Here is a 23161-nt window from a genome sequence, read left to right as displayed (position 1 = left end):
TCCTGTGACTGTACCCATCCACAAGAGGGCCAGAGGCTGAGCCTTCCATGTGTCCAGGAGGAGAACTGGATTTCGGTGGCAACGTTAACAATTACCCAGACTCTGAGGCTTCACAAAATACTCACTATTCCACTTCTCAGTCCCCTGAATCCAGACATTCCCTCACCTCCTGATGATGCACTCTGGAAGGTGAGGGCAGGAATATATGGCTTGGCTGGATAGTGCGTTGAGCCGGGACACTTCTGTCTCCAGAATAGATGATCCACGGATCCACTGCTGCCCCTCACTGCAATCCCCTGGCACCCCCAACCTCACCCACCCATACACACACACACATCAAAGCAGCAAAACAAAATGAGAGCCAAATATTTTGGTTTTTATTGAACTCACTGGGCTCAAGGACAAAAAGAAAAAAATGGGATGAAAGGGAGTGGGATGAAAGGGGAGTGGGATGAAAGCTTTGGAGAAAGACAGATCTCCACAAACACCCCAGGCCTGGGAACCTGTTCCTGAGAACAGCCGTTAGGGGTCCAGGCAAGCTGCCCTCCAATTCTTCCCCTCCCCTTAAAGGTGCTAGGGACAAAGGGGACCACATGTTAGACCCAGGCACACAGTCCTTCTGTGCCCAGTTTCTAGGCTTTTCCAGAGAAGGAAGCTGGGCTGGTGGCTCTAGGCTTGGAAGAAAGAGAACGTAGAAAGGCATGGTAGGAGAAGGAGTTCGGGGATGGGGGAGGATGAGGGAGAAAAGCTCAGAAACCCAAGCTGGGCATTCCAAGAGGCTGGAACAAGAGGCTGCCCCAAGTAGGGCAAGAAGTGAAGCGGTTCCTTCCTTTCAGAGGGGCTATTGTGCATTGGACTTTGGTCAGCGGCTTTTAACCTGGACGCTGCTGTGCTGGTCTCTCACAGCTCAGGGCCCAGTTTGTATGATGTCAGAGCCATCTTGGCTGCAAAGGTCTCCATGTGCAGAAGAGAAGGTTCAGGTGAACTGAGAACAGGGAGGATGGAAGGGTCTGGAGGACCCTGAGGAACTGGTCCTCCTCATGCTTGGACCTTTCTTTCTTCTTGGGTGGTATTTGGGGGTGGTTAGATGGAGACGCTGTTCTCAATGAGGGGAGGGTCCAGGTAGGTGTAGGGCAGTGCCAGACCCTGGTTCCGCTCCTGGATGTCCCTTGAGATCTGAGCCAGGCGGCTCTGGAAGGCGGCGATGCTCCGCCTCGGGGCCTCCTCTGTGAAGTGCTCATCTGGGTAGGTGCCCAGGGGCCTCTGGGAGGACATCAGGTAAGAGGTCAGGATGACATTCAGATGGGATGGGGAATAACGGAGGACCACATGTAACAGCAAATCCAGTCAAGGTGGCTTCTAGTAGCACAACCCAGTTGCAGCCATTGTAAACACTTGCCCCAAACTGCCACCCCATGATCCTGACACGAGGCCCCCCAGCCCCCAAACCCCAAACAGAGTAGGGGACAGAATGTGACGTAGGAGCCAGCCAACCCAAATTCAGTACTGCCTCTGCTGGCAAGCCTCTGCCTGTTACTTTGACTCTTTGAGACTCAATTCCTGCATCTGAAAATGGATGGGTTGAACTAGAAAAAAAAATTTTTGAGGCAAGGTCTCACTCTGTTGCCCAGGCTGGAGTACAGTGGTGTGATCATAGCCCACTGCAGCCTCAAACTCCTGGGCTCAAGTGATCCTCCCCCTTGGCCTCCCAAAGCACTAGAATTACAGGTGTGAGCCACCGTGCCTGGCCTAGACCTTTAAAGGTCCCTTTCATACCTGATCCAACTGCTCTGTGAACTAAAAGAACGAACCACACCTTTCATACAACCGAGATCAACGTAAACATTGCCCAGGAAATATACCCAAGAATATAACAATTACTTCATAATTTCACAAAATTCAACTACTAAAAACAACCAGCATCCTGGTTCTAAGGTACCTTCACAATCAACCATCATGATGGAACTTTTGCCAACACAATCACCATCATCCTCCACTGCCACACTTTACAGCACAGCCAATCACTATCGAGAAATATCACAATGAGCTCCAGTCACTGCCATCCTGTGTACAGGACTGTCCCTCATGATCATATCACACAACCAGCTCATCACGACAACACAGAGGTCCAGCCTCCTAACCAGCACACACTTCCCATTTACTAGAACCTTCATATAATTGTTGCCAATACTACTGATCTTTTTTTTTTTTTTTTTTTTTTTGAGACAGAGTCTCGCACTGTCGCCCAGGTTGGAGTGCAGTGGCGCGATCTCGGCTCACTGCAAGCTCTACCTCCCGGGTTCATGCTATTCTCCTGCCTCAGCCTCCCGAGTAGCTGGGACTACAGGTGCCTGCCACCATGCCTGGCTAATTTTTTGTATTTTTAGTAGAGATGGGGTTTCACCGTATTAGCCAGGATGGTCTCGATCTCCTGACCTCGTGATCTGCCCGCCTCGGCCTCCCAAAGTGCTGGGATTACAGATGTGAGCCACCACGCCCAGCCAATACTACTGATCTTTAACAAATTCTTTTTCTCGTTTTGTTGCATTGGCGAAGCCCTCCAGATCAATGTTAAATAGCAGCAGTAATAGTGGGCATTGGGCATTATTTTCTTATCTCTGACTTTAATGAATAGACATCTATGGTCTCACCATAAATACAGTGTTTTCTGAAATATACTTTTGGTTTTTTTTTTTTTTTTTTTTTTTTTTTTTGAGACAGAGTCTCGCTCTGTCACCCAGGCTGGAGTGCAGTGGCGTGATCTTGGCTCGCTGCAACCTCCGTCTCCCGGGATCAAGTGATTCTCCTGCCTCAGCCTCCCGAGTAGCTGGGATTACAGGTAGCCACCACCATGCCTGGCTAATTTTCTTATTTTTAGGAGAGATGAGGTTTCGCCATGTTGGCCAGGCTGGTCTTGAACTCCCAACCTCAGGTGATCCACCTGCCTCAGCCTCCCAAAGTGCTGAGATTATAGGTGTGAGCCACTACACCCAGCCTGAAATATACTTCTAATCAAAACTCCTTAAGGGGGTTTCATTTTACACTGAGTTTTTATTAGTAATGGCTGCTCACATTTATCAAATGCTTTTTCAGCACATATTGAGATAATTATATGGTATGCATCTTTATTGACGTAATGAATTATATTGCTAGATTTCATAAGGTTGAACCAACCTTTCATTCCTTTCATTCCTAGAATAAATTAGACTTTATGATGGTGTATTATTGTTTTATTATTCACTATTGGCCTTCATTGGCTGATATATTTTTAAGATTGTTGTAGCTAAGTGGAATAAGTATATATATATTTTTTTCTTTTTTTGTTTAAACAGGGTCTCACTCTGTCACCCAGGCAGAAGTGTAGCGATGGGATCATAGCTTACCACAGCCTTGAACTCCCAAATTTAAGCAATCTTCCCACCTCAGCCTCCCGAGTAGCTGGGATCACAGCCATATGCCATCATGCCCGGCTAGTTTTCTTTTTTTTTTTTTTTTGGAGAGACAAGGTCTCACTATATTACTCAGGCTGGTCTTAAATCCTGGGCCCAAGCGGTCCTCTTGCCTCTGCTTCCCAAAGTGCTGGGATTACAGGCATGAGCCACTGCACCCGGCCTTATAATTTCATTTTCGTAATAACAGCTAACACGTAAGCACTTTACGTGAACCACCACAACCATACATCAACCCTTAAGACAGGTATTCTTATTATTCTCACTTTAAAGATAAGGAAATAAGGCTTAGAGAGGCCATTACATAACTAAAGTCATATGGGTGGTAGGTGTGGATCTGGGACTAGAGCCTTCCAAGGAGACCCACTGCCCTTCTTAAGAGTACTACCAGCCGGGCGTGGAGGCTCACGCCTGTAATCCCAGCACTTTGGAAGCCCGAGACGGGTGGATCACCTGAGGTCAGGAGTTCGAGACCAGCCTGACTAACATGGAGAAACCCCATCTCTACTAAAAATACAAAATTAGCCAGGTGTGATGGTGCATGCCTGTAATCCCAGCTACTCAGGAGGCTGAGGCAGGAGAATCGCTTGAACCCGGGAGGGAGAGGTTGCACTGAGCCGAGACCGCGCCACCGCACTCTAGCCTGGGTGATGGAGTGAGACTCTGTCTCAAAAAAATAAAAAATAAAAAATCTTCTCTGCATTTGTGGTTATATGCCTTTCCCATTCCTAATGCTGTGTATTTATGTTCCCTTTCTTTCTCTTTTTTATTTTCCTCCTTGATTAGAATTGTCTAGGCCAGATGCAGTGGCTCACACCTATAATCCCAGCACTTTGAGAGGCTAAGGCAGGAGGATCACTTTAGCCCAGGAGTTCAAGACCAGCCTGGGCAATATAACAAGACCCTGTCTCTACCAAAAATCAAAAAATTAGCCAGGCGTGGTGGTGCCTGTGGCCTCAGCTACATGAGAGGCTGGGGTGAGAGAATTTCTTGAGCCCAGGAGTTTGAGGATGCAGTGAGCCATGATCATGTCACTGCACTCCAGCCTGGGTGACCCTGTCTGGAGTTGACCAGGCTTTTTTTCAGACAACCTGACCCTGTCAAAAGAGAGAAAGAGAGAAAGAGAGAGAGAGAAAGAGAGGGAGGGAGGGAGAGAGGGGAGGGAGGGAGGGAGGGAAGCAAAAAAAATAGTGCTGTAAGTGACTGCCACTTCTGGGCCTAGACTTGAAGAAATCTGAAAGCTTGTTTTCAATCTTGGAAGCCAGCCACCATGCTATGAGGAAGTCCAGCTATCCTGCTGGAGAGAGACCCCTTGGAGAGTCCTGGGGGATAAGACAGCATATGGAGAGAGAGAAAAACCACACAGGTGCACTGAGGCCCCAGACATGAGAGCAAAGCCTTCTGGGAGCTTCCAGCACAGCCCAGTCACCAGCTGATTGCATGCAAGTGTTTCACCCTAGCCAGTACCCTCTGGACTGCCCAGCCTAGCCCTGCCCAAATTTCTGATCCAGAGAATCTTAAGAAAAAAGAAATATGTCTATAGTTTTTTTATTTTATTGTATTGTGTTTTTTTTTGAAATAACAAGTTTTATGTTTTTAAAATCAGATTGACATCTAATTTCTTTTTTTCTTTTCTTTCTTAAAGATGGGGTCTTGTTATGTGGCCCAGGCTGAAGTGCAGTGGCTATTCACAGGCATGGTCATGGCACACTGCAGCCTTGAACTCCTAGCCGTTAGGAATCCTCTCTCTGTGGCCTCCTGAGTAGCTGGGACTACAGGCCTGTGCCATTGCACCTGGCTTAATACTTGATTTCCAAAACTGTAGTATAGCCATCAAAAAAACAGAACACACACACACACCAGAGAAAGAAAAAGAAAACACAGCAGAAGACAGAAATATGACACTGGATTCAAAGCCTACTTACTAGCTCTGTGCTGTTGAACAAATTGCTGAATCTCCCTGAACCTCAGTTTTCTCCCCTGTGCAGTGGAACTACCATTTATTGAACATTTATATGCCAGCACAGTGCCAAGCTGCTTTTTTTTTTTTTTTTTGAGATGGAACTTCACTCTTGTTGCCCAGGCTGGAGTTCAGTGGTACCATCTCAGCTCACTGCAACCTCTGCCTCCCGGGTTTAAGTGATTCTCTTACCTCAGCCTTCTGAGTAGCTGGGGTTACAGGCATGCATCATCATGCCCACCTAATTTTTTGTATTTTTAGTAGAGATGGGGGTTTCACCATGTTGGCCAGGCTGATCTCGAACTCCTGACCTCAGGTGATCCACCCACCTTGGCCTCCTAATGTGCTGGGATTACAGGCGTGAGCCACCACGCCCGGCTGCCAAGCATTTTAAATAGAGCTATGTATTTGTTTCATATTTTAAAATCATGTACACAAAGGATCTGATTTAATAACTGAGACATGATGGCTCATCAGTGACAGCTGCCATTATTATTGTTGTTATAAATTTCCAAGTTAAACTTTCTATAGTTTATAGGAGAGAGCCCTCCACCCTCATGCTGTTGTCTACTTATCCGTCATCCCTCTGGGACCAGATAGGGACAGGACCCAGAGTCCTGCCATTCCCAGGATATAAGGTAGCAAGTTAAAACTTGCCAGGAAGATCAAATATGTGGGATCTTTCTTTTTTTGTTGTTTTTTTGTTTTTTGTTTTTTGTTTTTGTGTCACCCAGGCTGGCGTGCAGTGGCGTGAACATGGCTCACTGCATTTTTTACTTCCTGGGCTCAGGTGATCCTCCCACTTTAGCCCCCCCACAAGCAGCTGGGACCACAGGCACACACTAATATGCCCGACTAATTTTTGTGTTTTGGGTAGAGACAGGGTTTCACCATGTTTCCTAGGCTGCTCTTGAATTCCTAGGCTCAAGCAATCCACCGGCCTCAGCCTCCCAAAGTGCTGGGATTGCAGGCACGAGCCAATGTGCCCAGCAACATCTGGAATCTTTCCAGCACCAAAGGGAGTCAAGCGTGAGAAATAAGAATATTCACCTGTTAGAGAGCTCGTGTGCAAGACGGCTGGGCGGAAACAAAGATGATGGGAACCAGTGATAAAGGGCTACTTGCCTGGCCTAAACTCAGATATTGGCCCCTCTCTAGCCTCCTGCCTCCAAAGTTGCCCTTTGCATCCATTCACGCAGCCACAGGAGCACCCTAGCTAAAGCAGATTTAACCATTGGGCCTCAGGCTTAAAAGTCTTGATTGGCGGCCGTGCGCGGTGGCTCACACCTGTAATTCCAGCACTTTGGGAGGCCAAGATGGGTGGATCACAAGGTCAGGAATTCGAGACCAGCCTGGCCAACATGGTGAAACCCCATCTCTACTAAAAATACAAAAATTAGCTGGGCACAGTGGTGAGTGCCTGTAATCCCAGCTACTCGGGAGGCTGAGGCAGGAGAATCGCTTAAACTTGGGAGGCAGAGGTTGCAGTGAGCTGATATCGCACCATTGCACTCCAGCCTGGGTGACAGAGCAAGACTCCATGTGGGGGGGTGGGGGAAGCCTTGATTGGCTCCCCTTTGTCTTCTAAACGAACACTGTGCAGACAAAGCCCTACCTTCCTCTCTGCTCTGCTATTTCCATTTGTGATCCTACAAACACACCAGTGATTTCTCACCTTCGCTCCTTGGTCCTGTTCTTCCCCCTCCCTAAAAAAGAGCCCTGCTCTTCCTCTCTGTCCAACTCCTACTTGTCCTGCAGATTTCAACTTAGATGTCACTTTCTCCAAGAAGACTTCCTGGGTTCCCCCAGACCCATTTAGGTTCCTCAGGGCCCTGTCCTTACCCCCATCACTGGACTGTAAGCTCACATGGACAAGTTTCATAGCTGCCCATAACAGTGTCTGGGTCACCACTGGTACTCAGGAAGTGTGTGTTGAATGGAGAAATTAACATATAAGTAACTCCTACAACACGGTGGTGCCCTTTTTCATTGACCTGTATGTCTCCTCAACTAGACCACAGGCTTCTTGAAGGCAGGAAGGTCTCATCCAGCGTTATAGGCCTGGTGCCCAGTGCTGTGTGGACACATAGGAAGTATCCAACAAATGTTTATTGAATGTTTACATTAACACATGAGTAGTTGATGAATGAACAGTCAGATAAATGGATGGACGGACAGATTGGTAACTAAACTGGTATTTGCTTCAGTCTATGTCTTTTGGGATTATTTTCTGAAGAAATTGAAGAACACAAGGCAGTTCTGCAGTGAACATAAATCCCGTCTATCAGTCCTCAAGCCCCCAGATGAAGCCACCACCACCCCTACTGGTGGCCCTAAAGAACCCTACTCCCCTCAACATCCCGTATACACACCTGGTCCTTGGGTTCTTGGCTAACCAACCAGAAGAGGAGGAGGTTGTTACAGCTGATGTTCACTTCAGGGAGGGTGTCTAGGTAAGTCTTCAGGGTGGTGGTCCCCTTGGTCTGGGGTGGGGGCTGCCTCATGGATGATGGAGCATTGGGCATCCAGGCCCCAAAGTCATGCTGTGGAGACCCCCATCCCAGTTGGGTCAGTTGGCCAGAAGGGGAGTATCACCTCCCTCTTCACCATCCCTGATTCCACCTCTGCCGTCCTAGAGGTGATAGTTGGGAAATGAGGGGATCACGGAAAGGCAAGAGAGCTGGGAAATGAGGGGATCATGGAAAGGCAAGAGAGGAAAGGGTAGGGAGTGGAAAGTCCCAGAAGTGGGGCAGGAAGCCAGCTTACTCCTTGTCACTCCCCGCCCAGTGTTCCAGGACTCGGTGGGGTGAGTCACTAGGGAAGGAGGTGGCCCCAGAGTGGAGGTAATCCTAGAAAAGGGCCTTGGGTTGCCATGCCACACAGAGCAAGCTGCTACTCCACCTGGCTGGGTTCTAACCATGAGAGGAGCCCCTAAGTTCTTCTCCCAAATTAACATCAACTTGAATCACCATTACAACCCTGGACCCAGCTCCACCCAGTCATCACCCAATGCCAACCCTTCACCCCACTCAGCTGCCACTCCAACCCCAAGTCTAATCATAAACCCACCCCAACGCTGACCCACCCAAGCTCTCAACCCGAATTCAGGCCTCAAGTCCATTGCTGAGACCTGATGTCCCCAGGCCTGCCCTTTGTAGCCTCACCTGCCCACTGTTGACAGCAGCATGCTGGGCAGAGCAATTGAAGATGATTGCAGTGAGGAACTTCACCATCTCTCCTGGGGTGCACAGCCGGCTTGGGAAACCTGGGTGTGGGGAGGAAGGGTAGAGGGTGTGGACGGAAGGTACTGGATTCTTAGGGCCAGCTCAGGACTGGGGCTTACCACAGGGGGAAAGTAAGGAAGTAGGGAACACCGAGCCACGACTGTCTTGTTGGGCTGGTTAGGGATGGCCATCACCAAGATTTGTGGTCTCTGAAGTGGGTCAGGATAGGAGATGGGGGCTGGGATCTGGCCAGAAAATCCCCGGCAGGCAGGGCCAATGACAGAGGCAGCTTCAAGCCCAAGTGCCCAGCTGCCTCTCCCTGACTTCCAAGGCACTTCGATCTGCAGCCCCTATTAGGATGTAATGATTTAATCCTACCCAGTTCACCAAGATTTGTTCAAGCACCCAGTATCCAACCATCCTCTGCTGGGCTTAGCAGCAGAGACCCACGCAGAGGGCGTGTTACTCAAAAGCTCACGGTAACAGAAGCAGAAGGAAGCTTCTAAGACCAGAGCTTGGCTCTTTGAGGAGAGGGCAAGCAGGGCAGAAAGGGGCACCAGGAGCAGAGTGGTTAGTGGAGGCCTCCTGGAGGACAAGAGGGGACTTGTGAGTTGAAAAATGGATGAGCCTCGAATGGAAAAAAGACAACAGAGAAAAGCATTTCAGGATTGGAGAGGGGAGAGCTCCAAGGCTCAGCCCTTGGTCCATTCATGCTGTGCCTCACTCATCTCATCCAAGTCCATGGCTCTAACCACCTCCCACTTGCCAACAACTCCCAAATTCCCATCTCTGGCTGTGCCTGGCTTCTGAGCTCCAGACTCAGCCGTGGGCATTACCCTGCAGGCAGCTTACCTGACGTCCCCACCTAAGCATCTACACCACCTCACACTGCACACTGGCAAGGACAAATGCCCGTCAGATTACGTCACCCTTCGCTAAAACCCTCGGAGGGCTTCCCATCTCACTCACCTTGTCATGGCCCTACTTGATCGGGCCCCAGCCCCTTCTCCCACTTCATTTCCTTCCTGGCTGTTCACTTATTCGACTCCAGCTGTGCAGGCCTTCCTGATAGTTCTCAAACGCACCAGCACATTCAGAATTCAGGGCCTGCACACTTACTATACCTCTGCCTGCTACTCTTGCCCCAATTATCTTCAGAACTAGCACCTGTACTTCCTTCAGGCCTCTACTAATGCATCAGCTCCAGAGAGGCCTGCCCTAGCCACCTCCCTGAAATGATCTCTTTACCTTGACACATTGTATCCCCTGGTGCTGTTTCAGTTTTCCTCTTAGCATTCATAACCACTTGACATATGTTTGTTGATTCTCTCTTTCTCTCTCCAAAAGAATGTTAAGCTCCACTAAGGCCAGAATTTTTGTCTTTTTCACTACTAAACCTCAGCACCTAGAACAATACTTAATAAATACCAAGAGCCCGGTAATTATTGGTTGAATGAAGGAATGCATGAGAGGGTAAGAAGCCAGAGCATGGGAGGCAGAGGTGGGAGGATTGCTCAAGCCCAGGAGTTTGAGACCAGCCTGGGCAACATAGCAAGACCTTGTCTCTAAAAAACATTTTTTAAAAAGGTAACTGGATGCAGTGATGTGGTGGTGCATGCCTGTAGTCCCAGCTACCAGGGAGGCTGAGGCATGAGGATCACTTGAGCCTGGGAGGTCAAGGCTGCAGTGAGCTGTGATCACGCCACTGCACTCCAGTCTGAGCATCAAAGTGAGACCCCGCCTCAAAAAAAAAAAAAAAAAAAGCCAGAGTGGGAAGGCATGGGGTATTAACAGGGTGAGGGAACAGGGAGGGGACCTAATTGGAGGTGAGGCTGCAGCGGCATGCAGGGCTATGTGGTTTCTGGGCAGTATTTCAGAGGATTAGCAGGGTGGTGGCCCTGCAGGCTTGGCGGGCAAGCAGCGAGAGGCTGGGAGAGGTGGGACTGGTTGAGAAGCAGCTGCCACAATTCCAGAGCACTATGAGGAAGACTACAACTAGGGTGGTGACAGTAGGGATCAGCCACCTAACTGGATTTAGGAAGACAGAGAGGGAAACATGAGTCAAAGAGAACTAAGGTTTAGAGTCAGGCTGACTGGACGGAGGCTGATGCAACAGAACAGAGAGGTTGGGAGGCAAGACCAGACATCCGCCTGGGAATGTCTGGGAGTTTTCTGAAGGTTCTGTTCCTGGTTGAGTCTCTAAACTCAGAGGCTGAGAACAAAAAAGTAAAGCAGGCAGACACACCTGTAGTGTCAGCTACTTGGAAGGCTGAGACAGGAGAATCAATAGAGCCCAGGAGTTTGAGACCAGCCTAAGCAACAGAGCAAGACCCCGTCTCAAAAAAACAAAACATGAGCAAAAACAAAAAATAAAAACAAAGAAGTGGACAGACCATCTATAGGAATTTTCTGTAGTTCATATTGCCTATTTTTCCCCCATTGGAATATGGAACCTGACCGAAATGGTGAAAGAAACCCCATCTCTACTAAAAATACAAAAATTATCCGGGCGTGGTAGTGTGCGACTGTAGTCCCAGCTACTCGGGAGGCTGAGACAGGAGAATCGCTTGAACCGGGAGGTGGAGGTTAACTTGTGTGTTTTCCCTTTTTAAATACTGTATGTGAATCTATAATAGGTTTGTACTCATTGAAAGAGCTGTTGTCAATCTGAAGAATGTTCTGATGCACTAAATCAGACAAAAAAATGTAATACAGTAAGATAGGAGAGTTGAATTAACCTCAGACTGACTGAGGTTAATGAGTGTGTTTTCCCTTTTTAAATACTGTATATGAATCTACAATAGGTTTATACTCGTTGGAAGAGCTGTTGTCAATCTGAAGAGTGTTCTGATGCATTAAATCAGAGAAAAATGAAATAAAGTAAGATAGGAGAGTTGAATTAACAGTAATTAGATCCCCCTTTGGGTCTTAAGTAGGAAACAGACACCCCAAATATGAAACAACTGCCCAAGGAGGGAGGAGCTGTCAGGATCAGCACTGATCATGATTAATAGCAGGTTTGCAAAACACAGGGAAGGGTCACCCTTTAAAAACTCCAAGGCCGGGTGCGGTGGCTCACACCTGTAATCTCAGTACTTCGGGAGGCCGAGGTGGGCAGATCACCTGAGGTCAGGAGTTCAAGACCAGCCTGTCCAACATGGCGAAACTGCATCTCTACTAAAAATACAAAAATTAGCCAGATGTGGTGGCAGACGCCTGTAATCCCAGCTACTCGGGAGACTGAGGCAGCAGAATCTCTTGAACCCAGGAGGTGGAGGTTGCAGTAAGCCGAGATCGTGCCTCCACACTCCAGCCTGGGCAACAAAGTAAGACTCTGTCTCGCACCAGGCGCGGTGGCTCACGTCTGTAATCCCAGCACTTTGGGAGGCTGAGGCGGGCGGATCATAAGGTCAGGAGATCGAGACCATCCTGGCTAACATGGTGAAATCCTGTCTCTACTAAAAACACAAAAAATTAGCTGGGCGTGGTGGCGGGTGCCTGTAGTCCCAGCTACTCCGGAGGTTGAGGCAGGAGAATGGCGTGAACTCGGGAGGCGGAGCTTGCAGTGAGCAGAGATCGCGCCACTGCACTCCAGCCTGGGCAACAGAGGGAGACCCCGTCTCAAAAAAAAAAAAAAAAAAGAAAGAAAGAAAGAAATGAAGAGAGGTTGGTGGCTGGAGGGGCCACGTGGCAGGACAGGAAGGGGGGTTTGAGAGAAAGTTCCCAGAATCCTCTGAAGTCAGAGATGGCTTCCACTGCACGTTGCAGAATATTGACAGAGCTCAGGAAGCTAAAATGAATGGGTGGGCTTGTGGAAAGGTCAAGGGACCAGAGGGGCACAGAGCAGTGGATGCAGCAATGCCTTTGGAGGCAGTCGGAGCTGGCTCGGAACCCGCCTTGCACAGTCTTCTTTGTGCCTCTTTCCATATCTGCTAGTTGGGGATATTAATAGTATCTACTTCGAAGGCTGGTCAATAAATAACTGATGGGAGTAGGGTGTGGCCAAGCAAGTGCTAGCTCATCAGAGCTACACGGAAAGTGGGATAGAGAGGGGATACCTGAGCTTTCCCGGCCCAGGAACGCCTGAGCAAAAATCTCGCCAGTCCAGGCCTGCAGCTCCGAATCCTGCTGCACAGATGCGTCACTGGGATAATAGTAGCCCACGATTTCTGAGACAAAGCTGCAGGAAAGAGATGCTGGTACCACTGGAGTAACCACGGGCTCAGTCCTGGCCAGGAAACCGAGGCCCACTGCTGCTCAGGCGGCAGAGAGACAGATAGCCATGGGGGTTCAGTGGGGACCCCCAGGTGCAGCTGGAATCTGAGTGGCCGGGCTTCCCTTAAGTCCCACTCACTCCTGAGCCATGGGTGCTCCACACTTCCTTCCTGCACAGGGGCCTGGGGGGTGGGCAGGGGAGTGCACGAAGAGTCTGCTTCATGCTGCCACCCCCCTCCCCACCCAGGAGGAAGGAAGACCTGCCTGCCACAGGCCCCAGCCCATGCTTAAATGATGCACCAGCTCTGATACTCTGACTCCACTGGACACCCCCTCCTTCCCCTGCATCCACACACCCCCAAGCCCCTCTCTGGACCGCAGCTACCTGCCATTTCAGAAGGGACCCCAAACTCAATTCATACCCTCAAGAATTCCCTATGCTAGGGTGTGAAAACACCTGAAATCCCCAGGCGCCATGAGCGCGGGGACCACAGTGTCCCAGGCCAGGAGACCCTGGTGGGACTGCTGGTCCCGCCCCGCACCTCGCACCTCTCAATGGCCGCCCAGATCTTCAGGCCGTCGTCTCGGTAGTGGTAGTTGGGGATAGCCAGGACGCCGCGGGCCCGCAGGCTGTCCGGAAGGCAGAAATTGGTGTAGGTGAAGTGGGCCAGGCCCGTGCTCATGAGGTAGATGAGGCCTTGCCTCCCGATGGACGTGACCTGAGGACACAGCACAGCTCGGCTCCCGGGCCGGCCCAATCCCCACCCTAGTGTCTGGGCACGAGATGGGGCTGGGGACTCGGCCCAAGGAGGGCCTTCTTCGGTTCACCAAGCAATCCACGGATCAAATACCCACGAGGGCCTGCCTGACGCAGGCTGCGCAGCTTGACGCCCCATTATGTGCGTGGGAGAAGATCCTTAGGTATTTGGTAACTAAAAGAATGAACTGAAAGCCAGGGAGCCTGGCTGGGCTCAGGGTCAGCTGAGGGTAGTGCTGGGGCTCAGGATGAGGCTGCCCTGCCTGTGGACCCGTGGCCCGGCGGGGCTGGGGGCGGTGGGCGGGGGCAGTGAGGCTGCGGGGGCGGGGGAGACAGGGTCTGTGAAGGGGGCCGGTAGGAGACCGGAGACCGGCGGAGTGGGCGGGGCTGGTGGAAGAGGCAGTGATTGTACAGGTGTTCTCACACCCCAGGTGTCCTCACAAGGGGCTTGGGCGCAGAACAGGGCTTGGGGGCGGGTAGCGGGGCAAAGCGTCTTCGGGGGCGGAGATCAGTGACCCGGCAGGGAGGCCGCACCTGGTCCACGAGGCCCTCGGGGTTGAGCAGCGTGGCCCTCGCGATGGTGTTCACCTGCAGCGTGTATCGAGTGTGGGGGAGTAGGAGCTGCGAGCGGAGCGGATCACGTGAGCTGAAGGCCGGGGACAAGGCCGCCCGGCCCCTGCCCCGCTGGGCCCCCACCCGGGGTCGCGGACCTTGTAGATGGGGTGGCAGAGCGGCAGCTGGCGCAGCGTGGCCATGGCGAAGGCCTCGCACAGCAAATGCGTGCACAGAAAGTGCGTGTTGTTTTCGTGCACCAGGAACTCAGAGTTGCGCACCCACGTCTTGGCCAGCAGCCAGTCCCATTCGGAGTCAGTGGGCAGGAAGATGGGGCTGTCAGGCCCGGGGGTCTGGCTGAGCTGCGTCCGAAAGGAACGAGGGATGATGGGGCTCCGGGCTGGCGGTTAGCACCTGAGCCCCCATCCCGGGGCGGCGGCGCCGGGCTCACCTGGATGGCCAAGGGCACCAACGCCCCCTGGGGGCTGAGCCACAGCAGGCACAGTGGGGCGGCCACGTACTGCTGGCGGCCGTTTAGGCAGTGGGTGGGGGCCTCCGCCAGGATCCAGTAGTCCGCTAGGAAGATGTTCCCCCTCTGCAGAAGGCACACAGAGGCTGATTGTCCCTCCCTACTCGCGCTCCACTTCCCTCCCATTTCCCTGCCCACTTCCACCCCAGAGAGGAGCTGAGGCCCCCAGCTGAGGTCTCAGAAATTCTTGGTGCCTGAATTAATGGCCAAAGTGGGGTACCCCGCCCTTCCCAAAATGTCCGGAATGAGGTCCAGCTGAGTCCCTCCTTGTGCAACAGCTCGCCTGCTGGGACAAGCCAGCGTCCTCTCCTCCTCACCTCATACCTAGTCCTTCCCACTCTCAACTCAGATGGAATCCCCTTCTGACATCTGAGCACTATGTATCCAGCAACAGCTAAATGAACACATGAGAACTGACCAACCATGTCTCTAGCTTTCTGGAGGAGAATGCCTGAGGGCTTGACTGCCCCAAAAAGACTGGGTTAGCCTCGTCTCCGACAACCTCAGAGCTCCTAGTTCTCCGTGATTTTCCCTGATGCATCTGGTGGCCCTACCATTGGCCTGTCCTAAAACAGCTTTCCTCTAGGCCTCAGCACCTCTTCAGGAGGCCTCAAAACAAGGGCAAGCCTTCCTCAAAGATGTCCCTGCAGCCACCCTGTGCGTTCACACCAGTTCATCAGGCCCCATCTCAGGCCTCAAAGCCTCCCAACCCCAGTCTGACCCTCATCCGTATCTGCTCTACTTAAAGTGTGCAGGACCATGGCTGCCCAGAGGATGAGGCCCACAGGTGAAATGCAGCCCAGGCCATTTCCATACCCTCCACACACATCCCTTGTCCATAATGGTGACACACCCACCTCCCACCTATCAGGCCCACTGCCCAGATCCTTACCCACCTCTAGCTCTGTCTGCAGGCATGTGTCCTGTCCCAGCAAGGGGGCCACCATGTCATTGGTGACAGGCAGCTTGCTGGGCAAGCTAGAGATGCAGTGGAGCATGACGGGATTGACACCATTCAGGTACTGGTACCCAAAGAAGTGATCTTCACACCAGTGCTCTGTGACATACTCTGGGATACAAGAGAGGGGACCAGTTGGTCTAGAAACTACTTCCCTAGATCCTAGTCCTGCCAAGTACTTTGCTTATCATTGTGGTTTAGGTTTCCTTCCCAAAAACTCTATGAGGTAGGAATCATTATATCTTCAATTTAATACTAGACACTAAGGGTCAGAGAGATGGAGTGACTTGCACAGCTGAGTGGCAGAGCAGGGATTTGAACCTAAGCCTTTCTGGACCCAAAGCCCGGAGCACTTGGTGGTTGGAGTAGGGGAAGAGAGTCGTGTGTCCCTGATGAGGATCAAGATTCCCTAAATGACTGTGACCCTCTCCCAGGCAAGCAGAGTGTCTCTCTCTCCTGAATCCCCTGTTTTTGTCCCCTCCTCAGAGAAGGTGCTTTGTTCTCCAGAGGAATCTGGGAGATGCCACCAGTGAAGCCAGGAGCCCCTCCCACTCAAATCCAGCAGTCTCCCTGGGAGGGCTGGGAGAGGGCCCTTTCCCAGGAAGGAGAGGAAGGGGTCTGAGCATGAGATAAGGTGAGGGGTAGACATCTCCTGCCTGGCTCTGCTCACTTGTCGTGAAGGTCTTATGGCACCAGAAGATGTTCTGCATGTCATCCAGCTTCTTCCAGGAGCCCTTGCGATCCAACAGCCCTCGAAGCTTCATTCCCAAGGACCTGATGGGAGAGGAAAAGATGAGGGTGAGGTCTGGGGGCTAGAGTCTGCTGGGAATCACTGTGTCCCCCTCTGCCTGGAGGAACTGACGGGGTCCGTCCCCAGAGTAGAGATGCCTAACAATCCACATGGGAGAAAAAGTCTAGTGCCCGGTGGAGGCTCTGTGGCCTCGGAAGACCCTGGTTCATATGCAGCCATCCCTAAGACAGGTCATTGCACTTGCACATAAAGTTGGCACACACGGCCCTATGGTGCAGACAAGCCACCCTCACTGGTGTTTTGGCCTGTATTCTCCAAGCTGCCCTCTTGTCACAGACCTCCACTGGCTCCCCTCTGCCTACAGGACAGAGCCCCAGCTGCCGAGCCTGACTAGCCCATGGAGATCCCCACCAGCCAGCTTCTACCAACCTTTCCAGTATTTTCTCCCACCCTAGGCATTAGACAGGGCCAACCAAGACCCGCTCTCCAAACATGATCAGAGACATGCTTTGTACACTGGACGGTAGAAGAGGGGCTGGCACGTGGAGAGATGCATACTCTTCACTTTGTGGATGTCTGTACTGTTTGAATTTTTACAGTGAGCACTATTTTTTTTTCCTTCTTTTTAAGATGGGATCTCCCTGTGTTACCGAGGCTGGAGTGCAGTGGCTGTTTAGAGACACAATCATAGCTCACTGCAGCTTCAAACTCCTGGGCTCAAGCAATCCTCCTGCCTCAACCTCCCAAGTAGCAGGCACTACCATGTAGTGTCTCCCAAGTAGCAGGTGTGCCCCACCATGCCCTGCAACGTTATTTTATAATATGGAGAAGCATGCTTGAAATTAAAACGGCTTTCCCCCACTTCCAGGTCTTCATTTAAGCTGCACCTCTGGTAGAAAGCCATCTACTCCATCTCTATGATAAAAATCTATCTCTTCTAGGCACGGCTCAGAAGCAAAGTCCTTTATGGAGCATTGCCTGAACTCCTCCTTGCACACATGAACTCCTCCATGAACACATGCCTTGGATCTTTCACACTCATCATTTCCCACATTGTATTGTAAGCCCAGTGGACATATATCATCCCCATTATACTATGAGCTCCTCAGGGCAAGGACTTGGCTATGTCTGCCCCACCATATCCAGTTCATAATATGCACTCACTAAATAAGCTGAATCAAAGGTAAGGGAATGGAGGCCAGGTGCGGTGGCTCACGCCTATAATCCCAGCACTTTGGGAGGCCAAGGTGGGCCGATCACCTGAGGTCAGGAGTTCGAGGCCAGCCTGGCCAACATGGTGAAACCCTGTCTCTACTAAAAATGCAAAAATTAGCCAGGCGTGGTGGTGCATCTCTGTAATCCCAGCTACTCGGGAGGCTGAGGTGGGAGAATTGCTTGAACCCAGGAAGTGGAGACTGCAGTGAGCCAAGATCGAGCCACTGCACTCCAGCCTGAGCAACAGAGTGAGACTCCATCTCAAAACAACAACAACAACAAAAGGAATGGAACATGGAACAAGTAGGCGTGTGGCAATAGGTCAATAACATAGGATGTATAAAGATGTGTGGGCTGGGCGTGGTGGCTCATGCCTGTAATCCCAGCACTTTGGGAGGCGAAGGCAGATGGATCACCTGAGGTCGGGAGTTTGAGACCAGCCTAACCAACATGAAGAAACCCCATCTCTACTAAAAATACAAAATTAGCCGGCATGGTGGCACCTGCCTGTAGTCCCAGCTACTCAGGAGGCTGAGGCAGGAGAATCGCTTGAACTCGGGAGGCAGAGGTTGCGGTGAGCCGAGATCGCGGCACTGCACTCCAGCCTGGGCGACAGGAGTGAAACTCCGTCTCAAAAAAAAAAAAAAAAAAAAGTGATGTGCCCTGAAAAATGTGGGCACCTGGGGAAGGGAGGGTGGCAAGGGGGGATGAATGATCGGACAGGCCCAGGAACGATGTCACCTGGGCTCCTAAGCACTCGCTCACTCACTGCACACACACTTGCTGGGGGCCCAATTAACACCCAGTGGGTGGGAAAACCACGAGGAGTTCAATCATGAAAGCAGAGGCTGAGGAGTCTGGGGGCAGGGAGAGGGGAACTGGGGAGCACAAGGGGGAGACAAGGGCAGGAAGGGGGCAGGGGGCATGTAGAGAGGGAAGACTGTGGGGCAGGGAGAGGGAATGAGTCCAGAGAGGAGGGACTGGGGCAGGGAGAGGGGATACCGGGAATAGGGAGAAGGGGCAGTCTGGGAGCACGGGGAGGGGGATGGATGGGCAGAGATGTGAGATGTTCATTAGAGGGGCAATGGCCTTACGCAGGGATGGCATTGAAGAGCAGCGAGATCGTCTTGGTGGCTGAGTATCGAACATTGGGCTCCATGTACATCAGGGATGGGATGTCAATTTTCATGGGGAAGCCGGGCAGGTACCGATTCCCACTGCTGGGGGTCGGGGGAGTAGAAAGACAGAAACCAGTCAGTGGGCCCTGGAGCCCAGCCGCTCAACTCCTTCCCTCTTTCCTGCCTTCCAAGTCCCCGGGTCTCTCTTACTCCCGGCTCCTCCCCTGCCCTCTCTGCTCCTGAGCTAAAATAACCTCTCACTCTTGTCCCCTGTGCCAGACCCTTTGGGGCCATCTCCCACCCTGATGCTTGAATGAAACTGCATTGTCATATACCCCTACCCCTACTTCCTGGCTATCAGGACCCCATCCTCCCGACAGACCTTCCACTTGACTTCCTTTCCCCTCCTTCCCAAGCTTTAATCTTCACCTGTCACCCTGGTCTACACAAGTTGTCGTCTTTGTCAAGGCAAATTTCTTGTCTGACTCCATCTCCTGAAAGCTGTTGACGTCTACCATGCAGGGGAAGCCAGGGGCATAGATCTTCCAGCTTCCGAGGGAAAGAGGTCAGAGGTGGCAGGTCATGCTCGGGATAAACACAAGTCTTAGCTTTAAAGACACGGCTTCAGATTAAAACTTCAAAAACCACCTACTTTCTGGATGAGTGACAAGGAATTGGACATTTCTCCATGAAAGCACTGGCTTCACATAGGGTAGCATTTGAGGATGGCATTAATGCCCACACTGGGTTAGAGATGGGTTTGTGTTGAGATTAAAATCATGGCCGGTTTAGTGGGGGAGGCTGAGAAAGGACTGAGATTGGTGGATACTTCAGGTCACTTCTGATATTGGGATCTGGGTTACATCAGGGACAGTTGAGGGCTGAGTATGGATTCATTGGTGGTGTTGGGACAATTGTTACTATTGGTGTTCTCAGTTCAGATTCAGGGTCACTATTAAAGTGGGGTTAGGTCCAAATAAGAGTCCTGATCCAAGCTAGGCACCCAAGGTTGAGAATGAGGTTAGAGTTAGGAACAATCTGATTAAGACTGAGGTCAGGATAAAGATGGGGAAAGAAGTTAAATTAGGCCACCCTCACCGGTAGCATTCTTGTCGGGCCCGGAGCTCCCGTGTCCTGTGATCCAGGAGGAGGGGAAGAGAGTCCTGACAAATAGTTCTTGCTGTGGGGAATGAAAATTACTCTTGGTATAAATCTCTTTTCCAACAACATCTTCTGTAAACCTTGCCTGAACCCCCTGACCCTTGAACCCAATCCGACAGCCACATCCCTGTGAAACACATGGCGGTGCCCCCACGTTCTTTGTGTATTCATCAGTAGAAGGGATTCAAGACAGCTTCACCCCCAAATTATAGCAACCTTCCCAATTGTTGGCATGTTTATCTCCCCTCCAGACTATAAACTCCCTGAGGGCAGAAGTCGTCTTGTATTCCTTTTTCTTTTTTTTTTTCTTCTGTATTCCCAGCTTCTAGCATGGTGCCTGGCACCATGTGTATAAGATGCACTTTAAAAGACTGATGAACAAATATATTTTGTGAAGCTATGGATGGATGTGCTGTGGAGATGGATGAGAGTTTATAGTGAGGTCTATGGAAAACTTATTACGGACCATGGGGTAATATTCATTTGCCTCACTTTGACCTAGAATATCCCTCCTTCATCCTGAGCCTCCTCCCAACACCCAGAGCAGCCCTACTGTTGCCTCTCCAGATCAGATAGCTCTGGAAACTGAAGATGCTCAAGCCCAGCATCCGCAGAAGGCCCCAGAAATTCAACAAGGAATCCTAGCAGCACCTCTCAGGGACTTCATCCACACTAGAAAAGCTAGTAGTAGGGGAGAGAATGGGGCCTCTCCAGCTAAAATCTCTGAGCAGCCAGGGCTTCTCTACCTGTTAAAATCTAATGACTCAGGGTGCAGGTTAGTTCCTCTCTGGGGTCTGGAGGAACTCACTCTGGAGAAGTGCAGAGGGAGGCTGTGGAAAGCAAAGTGCTTCCTATGTGTATGAGAGAAGGGTGCCTGCCTATATGAGTGTATGTGTCTATGTGAGTCTCCAGAAGAGTCAATACCGTCTGCAAAACCCTCGCATTTCAGGGCTTGAGAGGCTCCCTTTTTTCAGAAAACATCTACTTGGGAGCCCAGAGTTTCTGACCTCAATCTTATTCCCTATACTCTGGGGCTCTGTGAGACCCCACTCCTAATCCCAAAGGACACCTTCTGCAGTACAGTGTAGTCCTCGTCTCTGGCCCACCTGTTCCTGGCCTCAGCTCCACGGTGCAGTAGCCTTCAATCCACTGATAGCAGGGGAAGTGGGATACAGTACCATCCGGTTCGGTGACACAGATGCGGCTACAGTACCAAGAGTCCTTGCGGAAGAAAGCGTAGCGCTCCTTGTGTACACGCAGCAGCAAGAGCTCACCCAGCTCTGCTGTGCAACGCACCTTGTACTTCTGTACCTGAGGGGACCAAGACAGCAAGCAGGTAAGAGGCGGGGAACTGCCAAGGCGGTCCTTGCGCCTTGCAAGATGCATCTCCACCTAAGCCTATTCGGGCATACAAACCTGAGCTGCTCCCAGCCCATACCGGGCTTTTGTATGAATTAGAAAAAGGTTCCCCGGGCCGGGAGCGGTGGCTCACGCCTGTAATCCTAACACTTTGGGAGGCCGAGGCGGGTGCATCACCTGAGGTCAGGAGTTTGAGACCAGCCTGCCCGATGAAACCGCTTCTCTACTAAAAATACAAAAAATTAGTCGGGCGTGGTGGCAGGCGCCTGTAATCCCAGCTACTTGGGAGGCTGAGGCAGGAGAATCGCTTAAACCCGGGAGGTGGAGGTTGCAGTGAGCTGAGATCACACCACTGCACTCCAGCCTGGGCAACAAGAGCAAAACTCCATCTCAAAAAGAAAAGAAAAGAAAAGAAAAAGGTGCCCGAGCACAGTGGGCACTGCATTTCACTAACTTCCTAGGCCGGCTGGGAACTCTTGTGGAGGCCACCTGGGGCTGGCAGAGGCAGGCAGATCCCCTCCAGATAAGAGGAAACCCAGGCTCAGAGAGGGGAAGCGACTTGCCCAAAGCCCACTGTCAATTATGGGAGGAGTTTAGGAGCCAAGGGAAGTCCCTCTACTCCCTGTCCAACGCTCCTTCCTCTCCACAGTCCTGTCTGGATGGAGTTCATCATCTCCAGGAAAGACAGGGACCTCAATAGGGAAGGTGAGGAGGTCAGGCCGGTATCCTGAGTTCAGCAGGATCTCAAGAGTCCAGGAGGACTACTCCTCCCGCCTGCGGCCCCTGCCCCTCTGAGGTCGCGCTTCCCTGTCTCCTTTGTACTCACCGATCCAGGGGCGAAGTCCCTGCCCATTCGATCTAGCCGCTGCTTGGGGCTTTCACCACACGTGCCCACCAGTGTGACAGAGATGTTGTCCAGTGTGCCGGCCCTCAGGTAGGGACCAGTGGTCACACACAGGCGGTACACTGCCATGATGGGAAGGAGGAAGGGATGCCCCGGCAACGCTGGCCGCAGCAGCAGCCGGCCTGGAGGAGAAGAGCGGCAGGCCGGACAGGGCTGGGTTTCTGGGTGGAGGGGTAGGGGCTGCGGGGCTGGGTAGGGCTGAGGATGGACCCAGCTCTCTCTGGGTTGTTCCTGGGCTTTCTCTCTCCGAAGCTCCCTGCTGGCGGCTCGGGCTCCCTCTCCCCGCCCACAGTCTTGCACTCTAATACTTGTTTGCTTGCCTCTGACACAGCCGGTCCCTCTGGCTGGCTCACCCAGATGGATATCAGGAGCCTGGGTTCCACTGCGGAGGGAGGGATCAGATGCTGAGATGGAGAAAAGGAGGAGGTAACGCCTGTATAATTGGGACACTGCCCTCCGCCTGGTCAGCGGCCCGGACTGATGCCCTGGAGTGCTTGTCCGCCCACTCCCCAATGTCCCCCAAGATCTGTTCCTCCCCATTCCCAGGCAGAGATGAGCACAGGGCACCTGCATTCCTACGTGTGAATCATCCGTGTGAATCACTAAACAGTGGAGAGTTGCACTTGGTCATAAATCACACGTGACTGCAGCCACACGTAGGTGAGTCGCACACGCATTCCAGCACATGTCAAATGGTCAGGAACAGCTCCCCTATCACCCCATACACCGATCCCCCCACGCCTGGCCCTCTTTGTCCCCAGCCTTTGGCACGCCCGACCTCATTCTCTGCTCTGGAGTAGGGCAGGTCAGGAAAGCGAAATACAGCGCCGGCAAACAGGGTCTGAATGCCCCGCGTGGCATTCTTTCCGCTCCAGGACCGCCCTGGGCCTGCAGGATCCTGGGCGGGAGCCCAGGTGTCCGGGATCTGGGCCGCTTGGGACTGGGGAGGAACCTCTCAGAGAAGCCCATAGCCCGCAGCGGCCCCGCGCGGCCGGTTCCGGCGCCGCAC

General features: G+C 51.9%; 1 protein-coding gene across 3 annotated transcripts; it reads right to left on the bottom strand.

Annotated features, from left to right (window-relative positions):
* Nucleotides 1–355: 355 nt before the first annotated feature.
* On the bottom strand, nucleotides 356–23038 carry ALOXE3 (arachidonate lipoxygenase 3). 3 transcript variants are annotated; one of them, XM_054671116.1, is made up of 16 exons: nucleotides 22931–23038; nucleotides 22075–22534; nucleotides 20996–21200; nucleotides 19827–19908; nucleotides 19158–19277; nucleotides 18705–18830; nucleotides 16315–16418; nucleotides 15583–15755; nucleotides 14609–14752; nucleotides 14316–14519; nucleotides 14140–14226; nucleotides 13398–13567; nucleotides 12692–12813; nucleotides 8574–8674; nucleotides 7782–7952; nucleotides 356–1263 (listed from the first exon to the last, which is right to left on the bottom strand). In XM_054671116.1, exons 1-16 carry the CDS (start codon nucleotides 23011–23013, stop codon nucleotides 1084–1086), a joined length of 2532 nt encoding a protein of 843 aa, XP_054527091.1. In that variant the 5' UTR covers nucleotides 23014–23038; the 3' UTR covers nucleotides 356–1083. The 3 variants fall into 3 exon arrangements, with proteins under 3 accessions (XP_054527091.1, XP_054527090.1, XP_016787958.2); XM_054671115.1 differs by lacking the exon at nucleotides 22931–23038 and adding an exon at nucleotides 22720–22748; XM_016932469.2 differs by lacking the exon at nucleotides 22931–23038 and having other exon boundaries at nucleotides 22075–22718.
* Nucleotides 23039–23161: the final 123 nt, after the last annotated feature.

Source organism: Pan troglodytes, chromosome 19, assembly GCF_028858775.2.
Source record: "Pan troglodytes isolate AG18354 chromosome 19, NHGRI_mPanTro3-v2.0_pri, whole genome shotgun sequence".
Lineage (NCBI taxonomy): Eukaryota > Metazoa > Chordata > Mammalia > Primates > Hominidae > Pan > Pan troglodytes.
Note: the sequence above shows the minus strand (reverse complement) of the source record. Positions and strands in the feature narration are given on the sequence as shown.